Source organism: Schistocerca gregaria, chromosome 1 (genome assembly GCF_023897955.1).
Source record: "Schistocerca gregaria isolate iqSchGreg1 chromosome 1, iqSchGreg1.2, whole genome shotgun sequence".
Taxonomy (NCBI): Eukaryota; Metazoa; Arthropoda; class Insecta; order Orthoptera; family Acrididae; genus Schistocerca; species Schistocerca gregaria.
In genome coordinates this window covers 517304050-517330042 of record NC_064920.1, presented here as the reverse complement: position 1 = coordinate 517330042, position 25993 = coordinate 517304050, and the positions used below count along the sequence as shown (strand labels likewise).

Here is a 25993-nt window from a genome sequence, read left to right as displayed (position 1 = left end):
TCGTAATTTGTGTACATTGCCAGTTTTGTCCTGTGACAGTGTGACGTGCGAAAACTATTTTTATACTAGCTGTTGGCTGTTACTCGAAAAGCAGTGGAGATACAAAAGTTAGGAATAAAAAAATAACGAGTGATCACGAAACAGAATGTCGTTCAACACTTAATCATGACTCCAACAGAAATGTTAATAACCTGGGCGAGACATACAAGTATTCGAACAGTCAGCAGATAGACCAAGGAAGCGTATTGCAGTTTGTTGAGTGTTTCTGTGACACACTTGCACTGTCTGAATTATCTCGTATAGAATTCTTAAAGTAAATCTGAGTCAGAGAGCCACCTTCCCCACGCCTAGATTAGTGCGTTCGCCTAGTTCAACGATGTCGGATCCAATTTCATGCATTACATTATGTTCAGGGTCAGCTGCCAATCACTGCGCTAGGCACCAGCCATACTGAAGCACCTCTGCATTTAGTATCCAGTCTGTAGTGACGCCATCTAACTGGACGCCACCGTGTCATCTGCAAACGTGCCATTCGTGTAAATGTGAATAGCCGTTTTTATTTCTACATAGAAGTCATTTAGTCTGTAGAAAAGTCATAATACGCGACCGTAACATAGTGTTAATGTGTAATGTGAAAAATACTCTTGACAGAAAGTGGGGAACCAATTGCCTATTCTATCTTCCTCATCAAAAATTCGCGCTCTTTTAAAACAAAACCTTCTGAACTCTTTTCCCCTTGTCTCTCTTTGTAGTCAAGCCTTTGTACTTGCCAGCTCCCTCTCACTGCCACTGTCTATATATGTCTCTCTCTCCTACTGTGCCCTTTTTCTCCCACTGGTACTTTCTCTTGTTTCTCTTCCCCCCTAACTGTCATTGTGTTCGTCCCTTTCCTTACTCTTTATCATCATCGTCTCCTTCTGTGTAATTTTCACTGTGTGTCCCACTACCATTGTCTTTGTGCCATTCTTTTTCTCTCCCATTGCCACTATCTCTTTCTTTCTCGTTTGCAGTCTGCTGTCTTTCTTTTCAGCCACCATTGTCTCCTCTCCTCACACATCCTTAACCTCTCCACATGTATTCTTGGGTAAAATTTGTTTGGGGTTTTGACCCCTAGACAGAGAAACTTTAACAGGTATATATAGGAGTTGGGAGTTCGCTGATCTGCAGGAGTCCAGACTCCCCCCCCCCCCCCCCCCTCTCCTCGCCCAAACCAAACCTCTATGTACAGTCTCAATTCACCTATATTTTTCATTTCCATTCCCCCCCCCCCCCCCCCCCCTCTTCTGCTCCCACTGCTACTGTCTCCACCCACCTCCCTTTCTTTTTTACTGCCACTGCCTCTCACTGACCATCAAAAACTCCTCTCTCTTTAGCTTCCACTGCTATTGTCTTCACCCTCTCTCTTTCTTTCACTACCCCTTTCTCTCTCCTATTCATCACACCACTGTCTCCTCTTTCCTTGTCTCCCACTGGCTCTGTCTCCTCTCTTCAGCACAAAAAACGTCGAATGTGTTCGATGCCACACTTTCTGGTGAGAATGGGGGTTGGGGCACCTGGTTCCCCAGTTTGCTGTCGGAATCTTTTAAAGAGGAGCATATTCGACTATTTTGAACCCTGACTCGAGCACTTTTCACTTTGTTCTCTTCTTTTCCCTAATACAACATGGGGTTCTGGTTATTTAAAACGAACTCTATAGGCGAGTAAGGTTTTCACAGTTGATTTATATACATCGACTCATTTAATACTTCGACACATATAAAAACAAATAAGTATGTATAATATAAAGTTAACACAAAATTGTCTCCTATCAGATGCAAGTTCAGTTTACACTACTTTCCACAAAAATACAGAAGTTTTTTGGCTATACCTATAATATGCCCAAAAACGTAATGTTTGATTTGCAAGTGCAAAGGATTTCCTATGAGAAAATCATTTTTGTAAGGTGCTTGTACCGACTGGTGGCACCATCGAATAATGTCCATCGAATAATTTCCACACCTAAATAGGCGTGAAACGCACATGCGTAATGTGCACATTGCAGAGAGACAGTGTCTCATAAAATTTTATTGGCGAAAAAATGGAGACTAGAAACGTCTGATGAACTTAGAACCCTTGCAGTGGCCCTAGAACCCATGACATGTGCCTAGTATGTCACTTAAAGACTACATTTGCATCTCAGACCGGAAATTACTTTCATATGTTTCAGGCATAAGTACGGTAAATTTGAGCCTCTAGATCTCGGTAATGGATAATGATACCGAAAAACGTTTCAAGGTACCTCGAGAACATCATCTTAACAACAAACGGTAAATATTTTGAAGACGTGCCATGAACAGAAATGATTGAAGTGGCCATCACCACAAAAGATACTTTTGATGTCCAAAAATCATGGGATTTAGGAATTTCCCGAGAATCGCCCATAAACAAATGTTGCTTTTACAAGACGCTGCAGACCCAGCCTAGATGGCACCGAATACAAAAGAACCATCCTGTTTGCTCATTTGCCTGGACTAGAGGGAGTGTATAAATTTTAAATTTTGATCCTGTATTATAGGATAGCTACAGTATGCCCGTTCTTTTGATAGGTACACAGATGGTCACTAGGCCAAGGCACTTGACCTCTTACTCTGTGATCAATAGGACCAGACGAATGACCCACTGAAAAATCACATTTCCACGCGCGGCTTTTTGGAACACACTTGTGGCGTGCTGCGTCGCCCACTGACCGATAATTCTGCAAGAAATTAACCGCTCGTATAGCGTACCGCCCAGCGCGCTAGTCTGTGAAACAGGCGTATTAGCGACTGTGGGCTGGTATACCGGCCAGGCTGTGAGTGAATTTTAGGTGGCTTCCCACACTCCTTTAGGCGAATGCTGCGTTGTTTCTCAGAACAGTTAAAATACGATGACAAACAGAGCAAAGTTGACAAGATTAACAAAGAGATGGCGCACACGACTTTTCTACCTAAGGTTACCGACACGACACCAAGATGTGCATCTGGCCACAAAGTTAAATAATGGAATAAAATTTGCCAGTTACTGAAAAAGGAGACACTCTACTATCATTGTTTGTAAGCGTATAATTCAGTACACCACCACAAAACACTGAAGGCTCATAAAAAGGAACTTGTGCACCTACATAGTTCTCAGTATTAATAATAATATCGATTGCGTGATACATTATAGCGCGGGTACGCCTTCTCCTCCTATAATAACGCGGCGTCTTCTGCGTTAGCTGTCCAATGCTGATGCTCGATCGGCTGCACGAAGACTGGCGCCTTCTTAACAAAATCATCTCTTATATAGAAAGCTAAGTGAAAGAAATATGCAATGAGACGAACAGAAATGACGTTTTTATTAGAAGACAATAACTACACTAAAGTCACCGAAATTCTTGACGGTCTCCTGAACATTACAAACGGCGGGACATGGTTCTCAATAGGATGTGTGAGCACCACGGACGCCAATGCATTTTCTGCAACGCTCTCCTGCGCTGGCCACAAGGTTGGCAAGAAGTTCTTGTGGCAGGCCGTTCCAGTCCGCGACCAGAGCGGTCGACAAGAGATGAGTGGTCTTTGGCACTTGTGGACGTGCTGCAGTGTGCCTTCCCAATGCACCCCGCATGTCTCCGATGGCAATTAAGTAGCGAGAACAGGCAGGCCAGTCCATTCGCGGAATAACTTCTCGTTCGAAGAGCTCCTCGACCTGTGCTGTTCTATGAGGTCGCGCACTGTATTCATAAAAATGGCGTGGCCGAACGCACCGCTGAAAAGACTCGCAAGCCTAAGGAGTTCAATGTGTGTGTGTGTGTGTGTGTGTGTGTGTGTGTGTGTGTGTGTGTGTGTGTGGTTTGAGGTTTACAATAACGTTGACCGGTTGACCGACGAGAGTGCTGTCTTCAAATATTCGTAGGTCAGAATGCCCTTGCAGCGTTACCTCCCCACAGTGTAACATCAGGACCAGCAAAACGATCAAATGGCTCTGAGCACTATGACACTTAACATCTGAGGTCAGCAGTAGCCCTGGAACTTAGAACTACTTAAACCTAACTATCCTAAGGACATCACACACATCCAGGTCCGAGGCAGGATACGAACCTGCGACTGTAGCGGTAGCGCGGTTCCAGACTGTAGCCCCTAGAACCGCTCGGCCACAACGGCCGGCGCAAAACGATCATTTTCGACAATGTTCCTCGGTGTTTCCATCTCACGTCATAAGAGGGTACATCCTGCATTGCCGAACAAGATCATTGTGGTGTTCCTGGTGTTATGCTGTCTGGAGGGATAATAACCTCAAAATCTTTGAACGCGGTACATTAACGTGTCAACGTTGTTGTGACACTGCAGTCCTTACCCAGGTTCGTCTTGTCAGTGGCCCATTCGTCCCTGACTTCATTTATGTGGCTAACATTGCGTGACAGCTTCAAACTTGGCAGAAGGAGGAGGATATTCGGAGAATGGACCGATCTGACCATCCCCTCGACTTAAATGTCAGCGAGTAGTGTGATGCGTTGGGGAGTCGTATTGCGGCATGTCCACATGCACCAGTTTGAAGAGGAAAAATGACAATGTTAAATTAAATGTAGATGGCACCTCTATAGACTGTGTAACAAATACAAAATTTAATGGAATGAATATTGATTCTCAGTTGAAGTGATGTGAACACACAAAGGTACTTGCAAACAGAATGTTATCAGCATGTTATCCCCTTAGAATCCCATCATCGCCGGCCGCGGTGGTCTCGCGGTTCTAGGCGCTCAGTCCGGAACCGCGCAACTGCTACGGTCGCAGGTTCGAATCCTGCCTCGGGCGTGGATGTGTGTGATGTCCTTAGTTTAGTTAGGTTTAAGTAGTTCTAAGTTCTAGGGGACTGGTGACCACAGATGTTTAGTCCCATAGTGCTCAGAGCCATTTGAACCATTTGAACCAATCCCATCATCAGTGTGTAACATGCAGTGTCTTTCAGTTACATATTATTCATATGTACACTCAGTTCTTAGCTACGGAATTCTGTTTTGGGGAACAAATGCACAAAATATGAACACAATTATCAAACTCCAGAAAAGAGCCATAACAATAATTACCAAAAATACTAGCCGAGATCATTGTAAATATCTGTTCAGAACACTGGGGATTTTAACTGCTCCATGTGAATACATTTACCAATCAGTTGTACACATTAAAAATAACATTGGTAATTACTGCACAAACAGCTCTGTCCATGACCATGCAACAAGGGATAGACTCAACTTACATTTACCAAGAAAAAATAAACATAAAACTCAAAACAGTATTTTCTACCAAGGAATAAAACTGTAGAATAAATTACCAAAAGAGATTAAAGAAATTGCCAAATTAGACTTATTTAAAAATGCAGCTAAAAAGTACCTGTTATGCAATACATTTTATACATTGAAAGATTACTTAGCTAAACGGAGTAGGAGTGTGATAAAAATGTTATACAAATAAATAATAATAATAATAATGATTATAAAATATCCAACATTACACATAACACCTTCGCTTTATGTTTTTTCCTTCTTTCTTTCCTTTCTAGAAATACTTACCTACTTACCCCCAAGCTATGCACAGCTAAATACTAACACGTCTTCCTCTTTCTGAGCTCAACATCTCAGTCATTATGGAGGGATGCTGACTCAGTTTTTCAGGATAGTAAATGGGAAGCTGCGGTACAGAAAATGGCCCAGAGATTACCGGTGTGTGTGTGTGTGTGTGTGTGTGTGTGTGTGTGTGTGTGTGTGTGTGTGTGCGTGCGTGTGTAATGATTGAAGTGTTATGAAACAATGTGTGTATAGTGTGTGCAGTGACTGATAGTGAGATACGAGTGAACAATGTGGCATTATTATTTAATAAGTTATATGTAAAAAAAGTATACCAGGAGTAAATCTAATGATTGTCTCTAACTAGAGGAGAAGTCTGTAAATATATGTTTATAGGAATTAGCTTATTTTAAATTGAGCTAAACCTGTAAATACTTTGACATGTCCTACATCCTTGTAAAAAGAGATCTACGGACGAATGAAGCTGCTACTACTATTACTACTACTACTACTACCAACGACCATCCAGCAGTCGTCAGCCGAGCTGGTGGGGGAATGGAACGACCTGCCACAACAACCCTTTATTAACCTTGTGGCCAGCTTGGGAGCAGGTAGCAGGCATGCATTGCCGTTCGTGGTGATCACACAGCCTATGAACAACAACTCCCTGCATTTTCTAATGCCCGGGGACCACCATAATTCGCAGTGACTTCAGCGTAATAATTGCCTTTAAATAAAAATATCGTTTCGTGTGATTGCATATTTCTTTCGTATAGCTTCTGTACTATATTGTAGAAATTCACTCTGTGTATGGTCCAAGTTTCATTAAGCTAAGCTACTTGGCAGTGACACATCATGAGAAAGTTACTTTATTTTCTCATCCGTGCGACGGTCGAACGTAGGAAAGCATTGTGATGTTCTTCGGTGAAACAGTTTCGGAAGACAGATTTTAGTATTTCGGATTTGATTTTATTATCTTCCTTTTTGATATCATCATGGTCAACCATGGTGAACCATGGATCTTGGCGTTGGTGGGGAGGCTGCCATGACTCAGCGGTACAGATAACCGTATCGTAGGTGCAACCAACCGAGTGTTATCTGTTGAGAGACCAGACAAACGTGTGGTTCCTGAACAGGGGGAGCAGCCTTTTCAGTAGTTGCAGGGGCAACAGTCTGGATGATTGACTGATCTGGCCTTGTAACAATAACCAAAACGGCCTTGCTGTGCTGGTACTCCGAATGGTTGAAAGCAAGGGGAAACTACAGCCGTAATTTTTCCTGAGGGCATCCAGCTTTACTATATGGTTAAATGATGCTGGCGTCCTCTTAGCTAAAATATTCCGGAGGTTAAATAGTCCCCCATTCGGGTCTCCGGGCGGGGACTTCTCAAGAGGACGTCGTTATCAGGAGAAAGAAAACTGGCGTTCTACGGATCGGAGCGTGGAATGTCAAATCCCTTAATCGGGCAGGTAGGTTAGAAAATTTAAAAAGGGAAATGGATAGGTTAAAGTTAGATATAGTGGGAATTAGTGAAGTTCGGTGGCAGGAGGAACAAGACTTTTGGTCAGGTGAATACAGGGTTATAAATGCAAAATCAAATAGGGGTAATACAGGAGTAGGTTTAATAATGAATAAAAATAGGAGCGCGGCTAACCTACTACGAATAGCATAGTGAATGCATTATTGTAACCAAGATAGACACGAAGCCCACGCCTACCACAGTAGTTCAAGTTTATATGACAACTAGCTCCGCAAATGACGAAGAGATAGAAGAAATGTATATTGCGATAAAAGAAATTCTTCACATAGTGAACGGAGACGAAAATTTAATAGCCATGGGGGACTGGAATTCGATAGTACGAAAAGGAAGAGAAGGAAAAATAGGAGGAGATTATGGAATGGGGGTAAGGAATGAAAAAGGACGCCGCCTGGTAGAATTTTGCACGGAGAATAACTTAATCATAACTAACACTTGGTTTAAGAATCATGATAGAAGGTTGTGTACGTGGAAGAGGCGCGGAGACACTGGAAGATTTCAAATAAATTTTTTGGTTATGAACTGTAGATTAAAACTGAAGAAACTGCAAAAAGGTGGGAATTGAAGGAGGTGGGACTTGCAAAAACTGAAAGAACCAGAGGTTGCAGAGAATTTGAGAGAGAGCATTAGGGAACGATTGATAAGAATGGAGGAAAGTTATACAGTAGAAGAAAAATGGGTAGCTTTGAGAGATGATATAGTGAAGGCAGCAGAGGATCGAGTAGGCAAAAAGACGAAAGCTGGTAGAAATCCTTGGGTAACAGAAGAGATACTGAATTTAACTAATGAAAGGAGAAAGTATAAAAATGCAGTAAATGAAGCAGGCGAAAAGGAATACAAATGTCTCAAAAATAAGAGGAAGTGCAAAATGGCTACGCTGGGATGGATAGAGGACACATGTAAGAATATAGAGACATATATCACTAGGGGTAAGGTAGGTACTGTCTACAAAAAAGTTGAAGAGACCTTTGGAGACAAGAGAACTACCTCTATGAATATCAAGAGCTCAGGTGGAAACCAGTTGCAAGCAAAGAAGGGAAAACAGAAAGCTGGAAGGAGGACATAGAGGGTCAATGAAAGGGCGATGTACTCGAGGGCAGTATTATGAAAATGGAAAAGGAAGATGAAGATGAAATGGGAGATATGATAGTGCGTGGAGAATTTCATAGAGCACTGAAAGACTTAAGTCTAAACAAGACCCCGTGAGTAGACAACATTCCATTAGAACTACTGACAGCCTTGGGAGAGTTAGCCATGACAAAACTCTTCCATCTGGTGAGCAAGAGGTATGAGACCGGCGAAATATCCTCAGGCTCCAAGAAGAATGTAATTATACCGGTCCCCTAGAAAGCAGGCGTTGACAGGTGTGAAAATTACCGAACTATCAGGTAATAAGTCATGGCTGCAAAATACCAATACCAATTCTTTACAGTTCTTTACAGTCGAATGGAAAAACTGGTAGAAGCCGATCTTGGGGAAGATCAGGTTGGATATCTTGGAAATACTGGAACACGCGAGGCAATACTGACCCGACGACTTATCTTAGAAGATAGATTAAGGAAAGACAAAACTGCATCCTAGCATTTGTAGAGTTAGAGAAAGCTTTTGATAATGCTGACTGGAATACTCTCTTTCAAATTTTGACGGTGGCAGGCATCAAACACAGGGAGTGAACGGCTATTTACAATCTGTACAGATACCAGATGGCAGTTATAAGAGTCGTGGGGCATGAAAGGGAAGCAATGGTAAGGAAGGGAGTGAGACAGGGTTGGAGCCTAACCCCAACGCCATCGCATCTATATATTGAGCAAGCAGTAAATGAAACAAAAGAAAAATTTGGAGCAGGAATTAACATCCATGGAGCAGAAATAAAAACTTTGAGATTCGCCGATGACACTGTAATTCTGGCAGGGACAGCAAAGGACCTGGAAGAGCAGTTGAACGGAATGGACAGTCTCTTGAAAGGAGGATATAAGGTGAACACCAGCAAAAGCAAGACGAGGATAATGGAGTGTAGACAAATTACACGAGGTGCTACTGAGGGAATTAGACTAGGAAATGAGACACTTAAAGTAGTAAATGAATTTTGCTATTTGGGAACCAAAATGACTGATGATGGCCAAAGTAGAGAGGATATAAAATGTAGACTGGCAATGGCAAGGAAAGCATTTCTGAAGAAGATAAATCTGTTAACATCGAGTATACATTTAAGTGTCAGGAAGTCTTTTCTGAAAGTGTTTGTATGGAGTGTGTGGAAGTGAAACATGGATGATAAATAGTTTGGATAATAAGAGAATAGAAGCTTTCGAAATATGGTGCTACAGAAGAATGCCGAAGATTAGCTGGGTAGATCATGTAACTAATGAGGAGGTAATGAACAGAATTTGGGAGAACAGGAATTTGTTGCACAACTTGACTAGAAATAGAGATCTGTTGGTCGGACACGTTCTGGGGCTCCAAGGGATCACCAATTTAGTATTGGAGGGAAGCGGGAAGGTAAAAATGCAGAGGGACAATACACTAAGCAGATTCAGAAGGATGTGGGATCCAGTAGTTACTCGGAGGTGAAGAAGCTTGCACAGGACACAGTGGCATGGAGGACTGCATCAAACCAGTCTCTGGACTGAACACAACAACAACAATAACAATATAATCAGGGTGCATTTGGACAAAGGATTTCTTTGCACTGATTGCTTGTAAATTGGATGAGAACTTTTTAAGTTTTTTCGACGAATTGACAGGAAAAATCTTTGTTGAAATTTATTGGACGCTTCTCAAATAGCTGCCCTTACAGGTGTTTGATATTGTTAGGCATTCCTTTTTATTCTGCACGAAGGGCTCAGCTTCGTTTGAATCTGTTTGCGTGAAGACCATCCTAATATTGCTATACATCCTTGAAGGACCCCACATCGTCACTAGTATCTTTCACGGCAGGGATTTACCTAGAACTCACCTAAAATGCGTCATACGTTATATTATTTTATTATTATTACAAAATTCAGATTTTTTTATCACTTTTCAGCTTATTTCAGTGGTTTGCAGTTATTATATATATACTGACGTTTTTACGTCAAAAATGGTTTTAGAAGATCCTTAAGATTATGCAAGCATTGTTTCTTTTTCTTGGATTCCTCTGCTGGACTTATTGGCAATTACTGTAAGCTTACTATTGTATATTAGACTGAGACGCTGTATACTTTGCACGCTGGTCACGCATCTTGGCCTTCTTCCACTGTTTACTAATTTAACTTTGCAAAATAGAACTTGCTGTTGCTGCAGGTTAGTTTTTTCAGGCGTCAGCTGTGCCAAGGTGCCCTTTAAGAGGCGGTTTCCACATGGTGTATAGTGTTCCCACTGTGCTTCGGCAGTGCTCCTGCCGCGGCGAGTCGCGTGCATTCCCACGTAACATACCGTGCGCGAGCTGAGTTCAGTCACCAAAGGAACAAACAGACGAGGATGTTGTCGTAGCTCTCGAAATGTATTTAGTTCTTTTGAGGAGAAGACAGGAGTGGGAAAGAAAGAAACGCTGTTACTACGCTCACCCTCTATTCAGACCTAGAGGGAAGAGGGAGAATTCCATACGATATTTACTAGGCCCGCTGATGATCCTGTGAAATTCGTAAAGTGTATTAGAATGAATTTTACTAATTTCAGGTATTTATTGCAGTTCCTTCTTCCTGAAAACGAAGACCCTTGGCTTTGTTTATGTGGCCAGCACACCTTGACTCAAATGGCTCTGAGCACTATGGGACTTAACTTCTGAGGTCATCAGTCCCCTAAAACTTAGAACTAGGTAAACCTAACTAACCTAAGGACATCGCACACATCCATGCCCGAGGCAGGATTCCAACCTGCGACCGTAGCGGTCGCGCGGTTCCAGACTGTAGGGCTTAGAACCGCTCGGCCACTCGGGCCGGCAGCACGCCTACATGTTTTGAGGTTGCAGCAGAGGAAGTTCAGTAATGGATCCACCAGGGATGGAATTACCTCAACATCCTCGTTTTCTTTGCCATTTACATCATCATCTAGAGAAATTTGAACGTTGGTAAAAGTCTCACGGTTTTGAAGAAACGGAATTACGAACTGTATTTCATCTTCTTATCTCCATTTCTTCTTTGCAGCCTGGCCAGACGCGGTTTTGCATCTGGCACGAGCTCAAATGAAATACGATCTCATTAGCGCCCATCTGCCTTTGCATTCATCATTCAGAAGTAAACAATATTACAGCTGAATGTGAAAAATATTATCACTGTTACTTTCAGCAATTACAGCAAATGGAAACACGAACAGGAAAGGAAATCATATAGTTACAAAATCTGTTAAGCTTCTCACCGATGACCCACATACTGTGTATTGTCTTTGTCAAGAGTATTGCCGTAAACTTTACGTATCAAATCACAGAATTCTGGATGTTACTGAACAAATATTACGAGCTCCTCGTCCATGTTTACGAAAAACACGCAGAGCCCAGTACGAGGTCAAGACACGGCACGTGTGTTCGAGAGAGATTCGTAGCAGTTCGGGCAGAGCCGGAAAGAGCCGAACAACGAACGACCGGCAACAGGCGACTTACCGGCGGCCCCTTGCTGTAGCTTCCATTTCCATATGAGATACAGTATTCTTGCTGCGCACTTGTCATCTGTCGTGGAATCGCTCTCCCAACTGACAGATTACAGCACGACAGGTGCATTGCGTTGACCCAGCAGCGACACAGCAGACTGTATAGAAATGAGGTATTTGACACCTGCGTAAAGTTCAATCGCGATCCCGTGCTTCATGACACAGCCCGATCACGGTCGAAACAGTCTGAAAACGATACCCTCTGTAGAAACGGGCCCTAACCAGTTCACTACAGCCCGCTTAGTGACGGATGTTTCACTGTTGGTTTGGTAAAGTATTAAAGCGGCCCCTAGACAGTCATCAATAACATTGACGATATGTCCTGGATGCGCAATAATATCGACCGTTTAGGAGTAAGACTAAGAGCCGTGCGGTTCTAGGCGCTACAGTCTGGAGCCGAGCGACCGCTACGGTCGCAGGTTCGAATCCTGCTTCGGGCATGGATGTGTGTGATGTCCTTAGGTTAGTTAGGTTTAATTAGTTCTAAGTTCTAGGCGACTGATGACCTCAGAAGTTAAGTCGCATAGTGCTCAGAGCCATTTGAACCAAGTAAGACTAAGAGGTTGCGCAACAATATTGAGAACATCAAAATCTCTGGAAATGTATTGCGCTGCCTGGGAATATTGTGCAGTCTGCGGGGAGTATTTACAATATCCTTGACACTCGCGCGTGCTACACAGACCGAGGAGGTTAGGTTAGATCAGGTTTGTTGCGTGGAAAATGAGTCCAAAAAAGAAGATGGAAGAGCATTATTATTACAGCTCGTCTCATTGCCGGCATTATGAGATGTTAGAATAGGTGACTGAAAAACCAGAAGTGTTAAACTGACGTATTATATGTTTTGTTACTAAGGAAACATAAGGAACGGCCACAAAGGAAGATTTTTAACAAATTAATTAATCCAAAGTTATGAACAAAAGTATATATAGATATTTATTTCTGGGTATAAATTAATTAGCTGAATACAATCATGTACTGCACGTATTATAGGATACGTATTATAGGATACACGTTTCCAGAATTATATCTCACATATTTTAAGGTGAAACTTTATTTGTAAATTTCAAGTCTTCGAAAGAACTGCGAGTAACATAGTACCGTAGCGTACCAGATCTGCGCTTACTTGGTAGATCAGCCTCTCTCATTGTATTATTCTCTTTTTTGATGAGTATATGGGCCTTGTAATAACACTTTTATTTAGATGAAAGATGCAGTGCTATGATTCTTAGCGATTAGTAAACATAAGGAAATCGTATTTTAAAATATACATATATTTAAATAATACTGAGATCTAAAAGGTCAATAGAACTACGAATCATGTAGTATAAGAAACATGAAGCCATCAGTTGTGTGTTGTTTCATTGTTTCACTCTCTGTCTTCTCTTCAGTTCTTCAACAGCTAAGCTTCGCCCCTCGTTTTGTTATGCTCGTGTATTGTGGTAAGAGAAAAATATAACTGTTTTAAATGAAAAGTTAGTTTCTACCCTGATTAATCAAAAAACAAAAGTATTAGGAAAATAGTAACAGAAAAAGAAGTTTGGTATTTTAACAAGTTAACTGCTTCTGCGAGTAACAATTAATATTTCTGGTTGCGTTTACGTGCTAGTCGGCAATTTTCATTATAAATTCTGAGTTTTACGGAATTCTTATTTAACTTGTGGGAAACTAATGTGTTCACGATTACTAAGTTGAAAGACTCAAAAATATTAGGAAAGTATCTTGAAAACTAATTTTGATTCCGACACAGCTTCTTCCGTAGAACTATAACGTATGTTTCACAGCAAATACACACATGCTACAAATCTTACCTTCGATTCATTTAAAAAGCTGACTAATAAAGACTACACCATTCTTGTGCTGTTCTCCTTATCGGATACCGGCGGTAGGATCGCCTAAGAAATAACGGGCGTATTTAATTCGCACGCACATACAACGAAGGAGACGATGCAGAAATTTATCCGGGGGCGTGGGGAGAGGGTGGGGAGTGGGGGGTGGGGGGGGAAGGTGGGCATGGCAAATGTTGGAGAGGATGCTTGCAGTAATGTATCAAGTACTGGACCATCAACACACAAAATGTTACGATGATCTTAAGTTTTTCGTTCAATTTCAGCACTCTCAGCAAGTTTACTTGGCTGACGTTTGACGCTCCTTATGGAAATTTTTCGTCCATCTTTTTCAGCTTGCATAAAGTAGAGCAATTATCATAGCAGCAGCGTCTCTGCCGTCCAACACGTCGACCCACAGTATTATTACACAATATTATTGATACTAATACACACTACTGACCATTAAAATTGCTACAGCAAGAAGAAATGCAGATGATAAACGGGTATTCATTGGACAAATATAGTATACTAGAACTGACATATAATTTCATTTTCACGCAATTTGGGTGCATAGATCCTGAGAAATTAGTACCCAGAACAACCACCTCTGGCCGTAATAACGGCCGGCCGCTGGTGTCCGACTGGTTCTAGGCGCTTCAGTCTGGAATCGCGTGACGCTACGGTCGCAGGTTCGAATGCTGCCTCGGGCATGGATGTGTGTGATGTCCATAGGTTAGTTAGGTTTAAGTAGTTTTAAGTTGTAGGGGACTGATCACCTGTCATGTTAAGTCCCATAGTGCTCAGAGCCATTTGAACCGTAATAACGGCCTTGATACGCCTGGGCATTGAGTCAAAAAGAGCTTGGATGGCATGTACAGGTACAGCTGCCCATGCAGCTTCAACACCATAGCACAGGTCATCGAGAGTAGTGACTGGTGTATTGTGACGAGCCAGTTGCTCGGCCACCATTGACCAGACGTTTCCAATTGGTGAGAGAACTGGAGAATGTGCTGGCCAGGGCAGCAGTCGAACATTTCCTGTATCCAGAAAGGCCTGTGCAGGACCTGCAACATGCGGTCGTGCATTATCCTGCTGAAATGTAGGGTTTCACAGGGACGAATGAAGGGTAGAGCTACGGGTCGCAACACATCTGAAATGTAACGTCCACTGCTCAAAGTGCCCTCAGTGCGAACAAGAGGTGACCGTGACGTGTAACCAATGGCACCCCATACCATCACGCCTGGTGATACGCCAGTATGGCGATGACGAATACACGCTTCCAATGTGCGTTCACCGCGATGTCGCCAAACACGGATGCGACCAACATGATGCTGTAAACAGAACCTGGATTCATCCGAAAAAATGACGTTTTGCCATTCGTGCACCCAGGTTCGTCGTTGAGTACACCATCGCAGGCGCTCCTCTCTATGATGGAGCGTCAAGTGTAACCGCAGCCATGGTCTCCGAGCTGATAGTCCATGCTGCTGCAAACGTCGTGGAACTGTTCGTGCAGATGGTTGTTGTCTTGCAAACGTCGCCATCTGTTGACTCAGGGATCGAGACGTGGCTGTACGATCCGTTACAGCCATGCAGATAAGTTGCTTGTCATCTCGACTGCTAGTGATACGAGGCCGTTGGGATCCAGCACGTCTTTCCGTATTACCCTCCTGAACCCACCGATTCCATATTCTGCTAACAGTCATTGGATCTCGACCAAAGCGAGCAGCAATTTCGCGATACGATAAACCTCAATCGCGAATAGGCTACAATCCGACCTTTATCCTCCTTACTAGAGGCATCACAACTACGTTTCACCAGGCAACGCCGGTCAACTGCTGTTTGTGTATGAGAAATCGGTTGGAAAGTTTCCTCATGTCAGCCCATTGTAGATGTCGCCACCGGCGCCAACCTTTTGTGAATGCTCTGAAAAGCTAATCATTTGCATATCACGGCGTCTTTATAATATTGCACAATATCATTACTGCCCAACCGAGGTCGCGCAGAGATGTGGCACAGGGCACATTCGAGAGGACGGCGGTTCATATTCCTGTCCGGTCATCCAGATTTAGATTTTCCATGATTTTCCTAAATCGCTCCAGGCAAATGACAGTATGGTTTCTTTGAAAGGGCACGGCCGATTTCTTTCCCCATCCTTGAAACAGTCTGAGCTTGTGTTCCGCTTTCAATGACCTCGATATCGATGGGAAGCGTAACCATATGGTTCCTTCACTTTTTTATAGCGCTTAATATCTGCCACAACTCCAAAATATTGCGTGTTGCAGTTGTCAAGTTACAGAGCGTATTTAACTATTTCTACGTTTTATAGCTAGCGTACGGTGAGCTGACAAATGTGATGGGACCTACATCTACAACTACGTGATTACTCTGCTGTTCGCAATAAAATGCCTGGCGGAGGGTTCAGTGCACCCCCTTGAAGCTGTCTCTCTACCGTTCCACTCTCGAACGGCGCGCGGGAAAAACGAGCACTTAAGTTTTTCTGTGCGAACCCTGATTTCCCTTATTTTATCGTAATGATCATTTTTTCCTATGTTGGTGGGTGCTAACAGAATGTTTTCGAAGTGGGAGGAGAAAACTGGTGTTTGAAATTTAATGAGAAGAGGCCGTCGCCACGAAAAACGCCTTTGTTTAAATGAATGCCACTCCAATTCACGTATCACATCTGTGGCACTATCTCCTCTATTTCGCGATAGTACAAAACGAGCCGCCCTACCTTGAACTTTTTCGATGTCATACGTCAGTCCCGCCTGATGTTGATCCCACACCGCACAGCAATACTCCAGAATAGGGCGGACAAGCGTGGTTTAAGCAGTCTCTTTAGTAGACCTGTTGCATCTTCTAAGTGTTCTGCCAATGAATCGCGTGCGACTGCTACGGTAGCAGGTTCGAATCCTGCCTCGGTCATGGATGTGTGTGATGTACTTAGGTTAGTTAGGTTTAAGTAGTTCTAAGTTCTAGGGGACTGATGACCACAGCAGTTGAGTCCCATAGTGCTCAGAGCCATTTGAACCATTTGAACCAATGAATCGCAGTCTTTGGTTTGCTCTACCTACATTATCTATGTGATCGTTCCAATTTAGGTTCTCTGTAATGGCAATCCCTAACTACTTAGTTGAATTTACAGTCTTAAGATTTGCGTGACTTATCGCGTAATCGAAATTTAGAGGATTTCTTTCAGTACTCATGTGAATAACTTCACACTTTTTTATTTAGGGTCAATTGCCACTTTTCGCATCATGCAGATAGCTTATCTAAATCATTTCACAATTCGTTTTGGTCATCTGATGACTTTGTAAGACGGTAAATGACAGCATCATCTGCAAACAATCTAATAGCGCTTCTCAGATTGTCTCCTATGTCGTTCATATAGATTAGGAACAATATAGCGCCTATAACACTTCATTGGGGAACGCAGGATGGATATTACTTCTGTTTTACTCGATGACTTTCCGTCTATTACTACGAACTGTGACATTTTTGACAGGCAATCACGAATTCAGTCACACAACTAAGGCGATATTCCACAGGCACGCAGTTTAGTTAGAAGACGCTTGTGAGGAACGGTATCGAAACCCTTCTGGAAAACTAAAAATATGGAATCAATTTGACAGCCCCTGTCGACAGCACTCGTTACTTCATGAGTATAACGAACCAGTTGTGTTTCACAAGAACAATGTTTTCTGAATTTGTGCTGACTATGTGTCGGTAAATCGTTTTCGTCCAGGTAATTCATAATGTTCGAACACAGTACATGTTCCAAAACCCTACTGCAAATCGACGTTAATGATATGGGCCTGTAGTTCAGTGCATTTGCCCTATTTTCCTTTTTAAGTATTGGTGTGACTTGAGCAATTTTCCAGTCTTTAGGGATGGAACTTTCTGTGAGTGAGTGGTTGTATGTAATTGCTAAATATGGCGCTATTGCGTCAGCATACTCTGAAAGGAACCTGACTGGTATACAGTCCGGGCCGGAGACTTTGCCCTTATTAAGTGCTTTAAACTGCTTTACTACACCGAGGATATCTACTTCTATGTTTCCCATCTTGGCAGTTGTTCTTGATTGGAATTCAGGAATATTTACTTCGTCTTCTTTGGTGAAGGAGTTTCGGAAAACCGTGTTAATATCTTCTAACATCGTGTTGGACTTGCTATTGTCGTTCAGAGTTTTGTTTAATAAACATTATATATATATATATATATATATATATATATATATATATATATATATATATATATATATGTGTGTGTGTGTGTGTTTATTAAACAAAACACTGAACAACATAGTTTGCAAAAAGAAAGTAGCGAAAATATCAGCTTAATTAATATAGAATAAATACAAAATAATAATAACAGTTTTCTTATAAAGTAACGAGGAAGGTGACGAAGACGACTCATATATAAGCGCATTCAGTAATTGGTCTCTTGCATACCTGTAAAAAAACTAACGCTCCTTCGGACATGAGTCACAATTATAGTTCTCATTAGTGTCCCATCCACTGCATTCAGAATGACACTAAAAGCACAAGAAATACATCGGTACCATTCCTCGCCATCTCTGCAGAATTCACCACATACTGCGCACAGACCTCTGCAGCTGGTATGTTGTGTTGGATGGCGCTCTTTCTAATTGAAGTCCCATTATGAACAGCACTGATGGAAATTCTTAATTTTTGCGCCAATGTACCCCACTTACTGCTCCATTTTACCCGATCTGTCGGGTAAAATGCCACATTGCAATGGCGTCATAATTTTCAGTTTTTTTCCTTAACTTGTAGCTGTATATTTATGATTTTAAGTTTTGTTATAGCAGACACATGCAGTTAATGCTGTACGAAAATTGAAGCCTCTGGAGATTATAGAATAAAGGTTATATTCAAAATGCCTTAGATGCGCCAAATTCCCTCACTTTCCCCTATATTCCCGCACGCCACCATACGGTTCATGTCGGAGGGTACCTTGTACCACTAATGGCCATTCCATATTCCTGTTCCGCTCGCAAAGGAGCTTACCTGCAACAATTACTTTCACTTATAACAAGAAAAGGAAAAGAGGGGTAACGTTAGCTGCAAACAAAACGAAAGACTTGTAGCCGACGCCTTCCAACTTATACCGATGCGTTACTAGGAGACGATCGGATAACTTAGTTAGTGTAACTTTCGCACGTATCTGACAGTAGAAATGTCACAAATGGAGAGCTAACATTCTTGTCTAACAATGTAAATGCTCTCTAACAATGTTGCATCTTCTGTTGCCAGCTCCCTGCTGTTTCTGTTGGCGGCCGCGTGTGGCGCCACCGCAGACTGGATACTACACACCCCAGGTGGCGGGCCAATCGACAGCAGCTGCCCCTGCGTGCCGTCGGCTTCCTGCCCACGCCGCTTCGGCGAATCTGCACAAGATTTTCAGGTGTTCGGCCACCTGCCAACTTGCGCGGACTACCGACTGGTGCGCTGCTGCGGTGTCTCCTTCAGTGTGGTGACCAGCGCCAGCAGGGTGCCAAACCAACCTGGACACTCGATTCGACCTGTTTCGCCCGGCGTAGAGACACGTGGGTTTAACAATGCGCCGTTAAGATCATGGGAATATCAGACACCGTGGAACACGAACAGACAGTCAGTTCAGTCTTGGCGGCCAGAGTCACAACAGCCACCATATCCTCCCGCTATTGCTATACATCCGTACGAGACGGATTTCAAGTTGATACAAAGTGGAGCTGTGCTTGCGGATGTCACAAGCTCGACCAGTAGTAACAACGAAAATGCAGCAGCTGGTTCTATCGATTTTGAATCTAAACGTTTACACAGCCTAGAAGAAAAATTATTTTTTCGCCCTGTAATCTCATCTTCAGAAGATCTCGACGATAGAACTATAGATGGAGGTAATTTAAGACAGTTTACTCTGGGTGAAGGTAACAGCGAGTCTGGAACGATTAGTTCTGTCGACAAAGAATCGGATCGTTTACATAACCTAAAAGAACAATTGTTTCTTCTCCCTGGTATCGAACCTTCTGAGGACATTGGTAACAAAGTCGTAGATGGAGGTGGTTCAGAACAATTCGTATTATCTGAAGGCAGTGTCACTGTCCAGCCACAAGCAACCTCTGACACATCGACTACACCAGTAGCAACAACTGAAAGTGGATTTGTAAGTGTCGAGAAGACGACGCCGATTGAAAATGTAACTACCACAGGGGTGCCTTTTACGGTAGAAGCAGATATTCATCAGCTGCAGTCAGTGCATACCTCATCTGGCGAGGATCCCATAGAAGCAACAACCGCTCCGGTAGATGAAACAACAGAAGTAGAAAGCCACCGAGGAATATTACCCGAAACAGTTAATGAACAGTCGTTGCAAATGACAAATGGCAGCTTGGATGTAAAAGATCCTGGCTCTATCGACACTGCAAATGTTGCCAGTTTTGACAACGAAACTGAAACCGGCTTACGTGATATCAATAAGTCATTAACAGAAATTTCATCAATTTTATCAACAGAAATCAAAGATTTGGACAGAGGGAATAACGTTCCCAGTAAACAGTCTTCAGAAAAAGTATTTGGCAACGAAGGCGATGAAGCACAGGAGAGAGAGAATGAACAATTATTTCTGACAACTAATACTACAGCCACTGACGCATCGCGGGTGCAAACTGGCAACATCCAGAATGATGTACTAAAGACCGCTGCAGAACCTTCCGCTGAAGATTCTGGCAAAACTAATCTTCTTCCCACTGGTACTGAAGAGACACTCAGCAGCAATAACAGTGCCTGTCAAGACCAAATTTCTAATTGCTCCAGTAATCCTATAGGAGATACCAGTGACATCAACACATCACTAGACGCAGAAACAGCTGTACTAAATAACACTTCTGAGGACACAGAAGTCTTGCAGGAAGACGACCATGCCCTCTCTGACGACACAGTTTTCGAAGTTGACAATGACTATGATGGCTCAGAGATTGTTGAGTACTCAGATTACGCTGACGGTCCAGAGCCTCGCATGATTCACAGTGAGGACAGTGGTTACGTTGAAACTGAAATCGATACTAGCAAATCAACTACAGATGGCTACCTCACTTCCATCACTGAAACCACTGATCCCAGTCTCCCTGGTACCACTGTAGAGGCGAAAGTGACAAGAGAACTAAGCTGCCAGGAGCTTCTATCTGCGATGAAGAGACAGAAATTCTCCGAGGGATTACTTACGCTGAATGACGAATCAGAAATTGTCTCCACTACGTCGTTGCCTGAGGAGGAAAGCAGCACAAAACAAGCTGTAATGTACGTTTACCCAGAAAACAGCCGCAGAGGTAGAAGGGGAGGTACTAGCACGGTAGAATCGCCTGCTGTAACGATAGTTTACCCTATGAATTCTCCGTGTGGAACGGCATCTGGTGAACTGGCAGACTGGTTCACTAATGCAGGCTACGAAGTGAACAACCGCCTGGAAGATTTGGCAGCCGGTGAGACAGCCACAGAACAACTGGAATCGACCACTGACAGCTGGACAGACAGTTTGCTAGGCGATGAATTACTCGCTGTTACCGGGGAAACTACAACCGCTGAATGGCCAGGAGATAATTCTTTTGTAATGCCGAGACAGGATTTACCCCGTAATAGGCTAAAAGACGATAGCGTGGACAAAAGTGTTCATCACGATCGGACGAAGCTTTTTGATCAGAAAGGATCACTTTTGTCTGATGATATCGGATGGAACCAAGTGCCTGCGAAAAAGGTGCAGCACTTGGTGCCCGAAACAAACAGTACAGTGATGTCCTTGAGTTCTGTCAGTGAGTTTCAGCAAATGGCACATAATCCAAATAATGTCTTACAAGACAGCCGCCAACTATTGGCACAGAATAACAAGATGCATGCGCAATCTGCAGAAGAGACAATTCGACCACCGTCGTCATCGTCTCCGACTCTGCGCCGCCCACCGACGTTGCAGCAACTCTTCACGCGCAGAGGTCGTCCCGTACCAAATGCGGAGAGACTGCACGTTGAAACAGATGCTGTCAATGGGAGTGTGGCTGAGACGGGAGAAAACTCCCTCTCTAGAGTCCAGGAGAAGACCAGTGACAGATCAGTAATGCCAGAGAATCTGCTGGCCAAGCTCGAGGAAGGGGTCAAGGAGAAGGAGATCCCCTATATTACTTTACACCCATCCCTGAGAAATCGTCTTGTTGACCTGCAACGCACGGACTCCCATACAGTGAGACACAGTAGCACAGCCCATGAGGAAGCACGGTCTAACGGCGGACCCTCTGATATGATAAATGCTGCGCGTAATGGAACGGGACACACTACTCGTTTGACCGACACTCCTACTGGAGTAATAGACACTGAGCTCTCTGTATCGGCAGAACAGGAGACGCGCAAACACCGCAACAGAATGGTGCTCAGAGAGCGTCCTATTCGTCTTGAAAACTCCAGTCATGGCAGCAGGAGAAGGCTGTCAGTAAAGCAGAGTGACGGCCCCGAAGGTATCTCAAATCAAAGTCGATATACGGATGACCCCATGAAGGTTGTTATTCGCAAACTACGGACGAAACAAATGGCGGGCCGGCTTTCGCTAACAGCCAATTCTTCAGATAACCCTCATGACGCTGAGTTGTCGGAAACGAGGGTAGAAGTACCAATGAGTGAAGCGGAGGATGCGACTAATAAAATGAATATGCAAGTTGTGCCTATTTCAAATAGTGAAGCTGCCAGTGACAACAACCAAATGTTACATAGCAGACAGGAAAAGGTTGGGACGAGCCAACTTTCTGACAAACTACAGAAAGTGACAATAAGGAAGCTACCTTCCACAATGTTGACATATTCGTCGAAGAACCACACATCACCTGTAGCCAAATCATCCACAGACAAGACGGAGACAAGAGATTCTGGTAGCAACACGAGTAGAGACAGCATCGTGAAGACGACAGAGGTTCTGACACACACGACCAGCTCAGAAGCAGCAGAGGCAGAAACACATGTTGAGAAAATACCAACGCAACAAGGAAGATTACCTATGACGAATGCGAAGAAAGAAAAACGAAGGAGAACAATATTTAAGGCTGTTGAGGCAGGGTATGGGAAACAGCATAAAACTTTAAATGCTGCTGAATCGATGGCAAACAAAACGAGTGATATTAATCAGAAAGTGAAAGAAAAAACTCAGGCACTAAATGGGACGGTATCAAATGTTGGCGTTAGCAATGGCATCGACACAAAGACAATACTAGGCGAATCTGCAACTTCAACAAAATTCAGAATCAGGTCAAGGAAACCACCACAACAGGGAAGTCGCGGTATTACGACACGAAACAGGCTTCAACTCTCAAACAATAGTAATTCAGGCATGAAAATGAATGTCACAGAACAGCTGGGTGACAAGTTATTAGCTACAAATCCTCAACTAGATATACATACCGAAACGGCTCCTTCGAACGACGAACACACTGCGAAAGGAATCCGACTATTGGAAAAGGAGATATTTCAAGAAGATTCTTCTCAAATGTCAAGCATACGGGATCAGCGAGATGTATTCAAACCACCAAAACACATGGAAGGTGGGTTTGTACCAATGACAAACATTGACAGGCGAGTGCGAGTGACACTTGAGTCTGAAGGACCGGCTAAAATCAAGTTCCCTCTTCCAACAAAGATTGCAGTAGGAGCATTGCGGAAGCCACAAAAGACTGAGAAACAACAGAGCCAGATCATACAAACACCGTCAGTGTCCAATCCTCGAAGACCAGATGTACCACTAAGCAAACCTCAGATATCATCATCACTGCAGAGGCCATCATTACCACTCTTTGCATCAAATCATATCACTCACACTCCTCAGACACCATCAACATCACAGAGACCAAAGTTACCCATCTCTACGTCGAACCAGATCCCACATGCTCGTCAGAATCCATCCGCACCACAGAGATCAGCGTTACTGCTGTCTGTATCAAATCGAGTCCCACAGAGTCTTCAGAAACCATCAACACCTCAGCGACCAATGTTACCACTCTCTACGTCAAATAAGAGCCCACAGATTCTTCAGAAACCATCAACACTACAGAGACCAACGCTACCGCCCTCTGTATCAAATCAAATATCACAGACTTCTCAGAAACTATCAACACTGCACAGAACAACGTCACTGCTCTCCGCGACAAATCAGAGCCCACAGACTCTACGTGTAACCAGACATCCAGAGGTGAATACCAGGGTAGTACAGTCAGCTGCAGTTCAACAACCAGGGACAGTGACAAACCAGTTTTCGCATCAGACACACCATCATTTTGGAGACACAGGCGTGGGTGTATCGGGAAATAGCCTGCATGGAGTACGTGGGCATCCAGGCAGTAGTCAGTCTAGTCTGACAAACATACTTGGCTCTCTTCAACATAACCCAGCTTTCCCACAGAACCCATATAACGTGGACATAATTCAGCAGCAGGTGATTCCTCCTAACACTATACATGAGCCTGGGTTTGTCCATTCAGAAACTGGCCAGACATTGCATTTCAACATTCTTCCAGTCCATCGGCACAATCCAGTGTTTCCAAAAGGCGTACAGAACACTCGCATTAATCAATTCAGCCATAGTTTTGATGAAATACCACTTAACTCTCACAATCGACCCACCCAGCCAACAAATGTACATCCAAGCAACGACCAAATAAGTCATATTACCACTCAAGCGTTTCTTCAACCCAGTATAGGATTTCCACCAAATGTACATCATGCAGACACAGCACAGCAACAACTGAGTGTTGCTAACTTTCTGACAAACAGCCATCCTCAGGCTGTGCACTTACTTAACGCACACTCGACTGTCTCACAGCCAGACGATCTGAATGTGCAAAATCGATTTCAGCAGCCACAGCAAAGCCATAGAGTATCACACAGTGAACCACAGTCAATAGTAAACAATGGGGAACCAACACTTGAAGAACTTGCAGCGTTATTGCCAGAAGTGTTTTATCAGCAGGTTCCACGCAGTCTTTCACCATCCACTTCAGGTGACAAAGAAGGCAACCTTCAGCACCAAGCAGCTCCGACGAAACACGAGATACAGGGAGGTGGCACCGATGAGCACCAGATGCAAGACGCGTCTAATAGTTCACAAGTCTCGCTGAGAACTTCCAAACAAAATTTGAAGGCCCAGGCTGCCACAGATGACCTACGTCAGCAGTTCAGAGCAATGAAATTCATCCAGGGACTCCTGAAACGTCACCAAAAAGAGCTGGCACAGTCTACACCACTCCCATTACTCACCACCAGCAGTCCGGTTTCGAATGAGACGAAACCGTTAGCGGGTAGGCTGGCAGGCAGGCCCAGTGAGCAGTCGCATGACGTGGTCGACACTGAGCCGCAGCTGCTTCCCGACGTCAGCCCCAGCGCCTACCAGCAGCAGCTGCTGCTGTACCACAAGCAACAGCTCGCCTACCTCCAACACCTGCATCAGCTGCTCTCATCTACCAACACTGTTGGTGAGACGAGCTAAATCTGTTGGTGTGTCATCGAGCTTCGTCAGACCCCCATCTTTCCATTAGTCTCATTCATTATTCCACGTGTATATAACACATTATAACTTTCCCTAATCATGAGTTCACCAGTGATGAAGAAGCGCTAAAATTTCATCTTATCCTCTACAAAAAAATGATTTATTTTAATTCTGTGCCACTCTTTAGTAATTACATTTACAGTGCTTGACGTTTATCTGTATCTCGCATTCTTTTTTAAATAAATTAAGCCACAAGTTAAGAAACGAAATAAATTATTGTAATAAAGAATAGTGTTTTCAAACCAGATTTAAGTTTATATCTCTTATAACGGAAATGTGAACTACTTAATGATACAGCTTTCCTTTAAAAATAGCGCTACAACTTCATTAGTTTGTCATGAGCTAAACGTATTTACAACTGTATTGTATTTCTTGTTGTGATTTAGTATACTTCTTCATTGAAATACATGTAATGTGTTGAAACTGTGGTACGTGCTCTTATTTTATTGACTATGCTGCAATGAAAATAAAATATCCTCTCCAAGAGGTTGGTTATTGAGCTAAAAATAAAAAATTCGGAGTATTAACTGAAATTTAATAAATTATAATTGAAACTCTTCATAAACCAAAAGACTCGGTTGTTTAAAGATCCACTGAATCTACAGGAGCTGGACAGCCAAGAGTACTACGAGATGTTAAACTACGTTTATTTATGGTAACTGAAGAAAACATCACAAGCCAAGATCGCTAACAAGCGTTTCACTGGTGGTCTGCTTTCAACAGGGTTTTAATATGATCATCGGATATTATGCTTTTGAATTTCTACGACATATCATCCATCAGTGTTACAAGTTGCTTCATATTGCAAATGTACGACCCCTACCATGAAGATTGCTGCATATCGGCATGTCAAATGTAGAAGGATTTTGTACAAACATAAAC

General features: G+C 43.1%; 1 protein-coding gene across 1 annotated transcript in view; it reads left to right on the top strand.

The window, feature by feature from the left end:
- The window catches only part of LOC126354563 (mucin-17-like), a 98371-nt gene extending 72733 nt beyond the window's left edge, over positions 1 to 25638 (top strand). The window contains exon 2 of the mRNA XM_050004311.1: positions 18817 to 25638. Coding sequence (XP_049860268.1) covers positions 18817 to 25051 — 6235 coding nt within the window. The 3' untranslated portion in view covers positions 25052 to 25638. The remainder of the gene's footprint in view (positions 1 to 18816) is intronic.
- Positions 25639 to 25993: the final 355 nt, after the last annotated feature.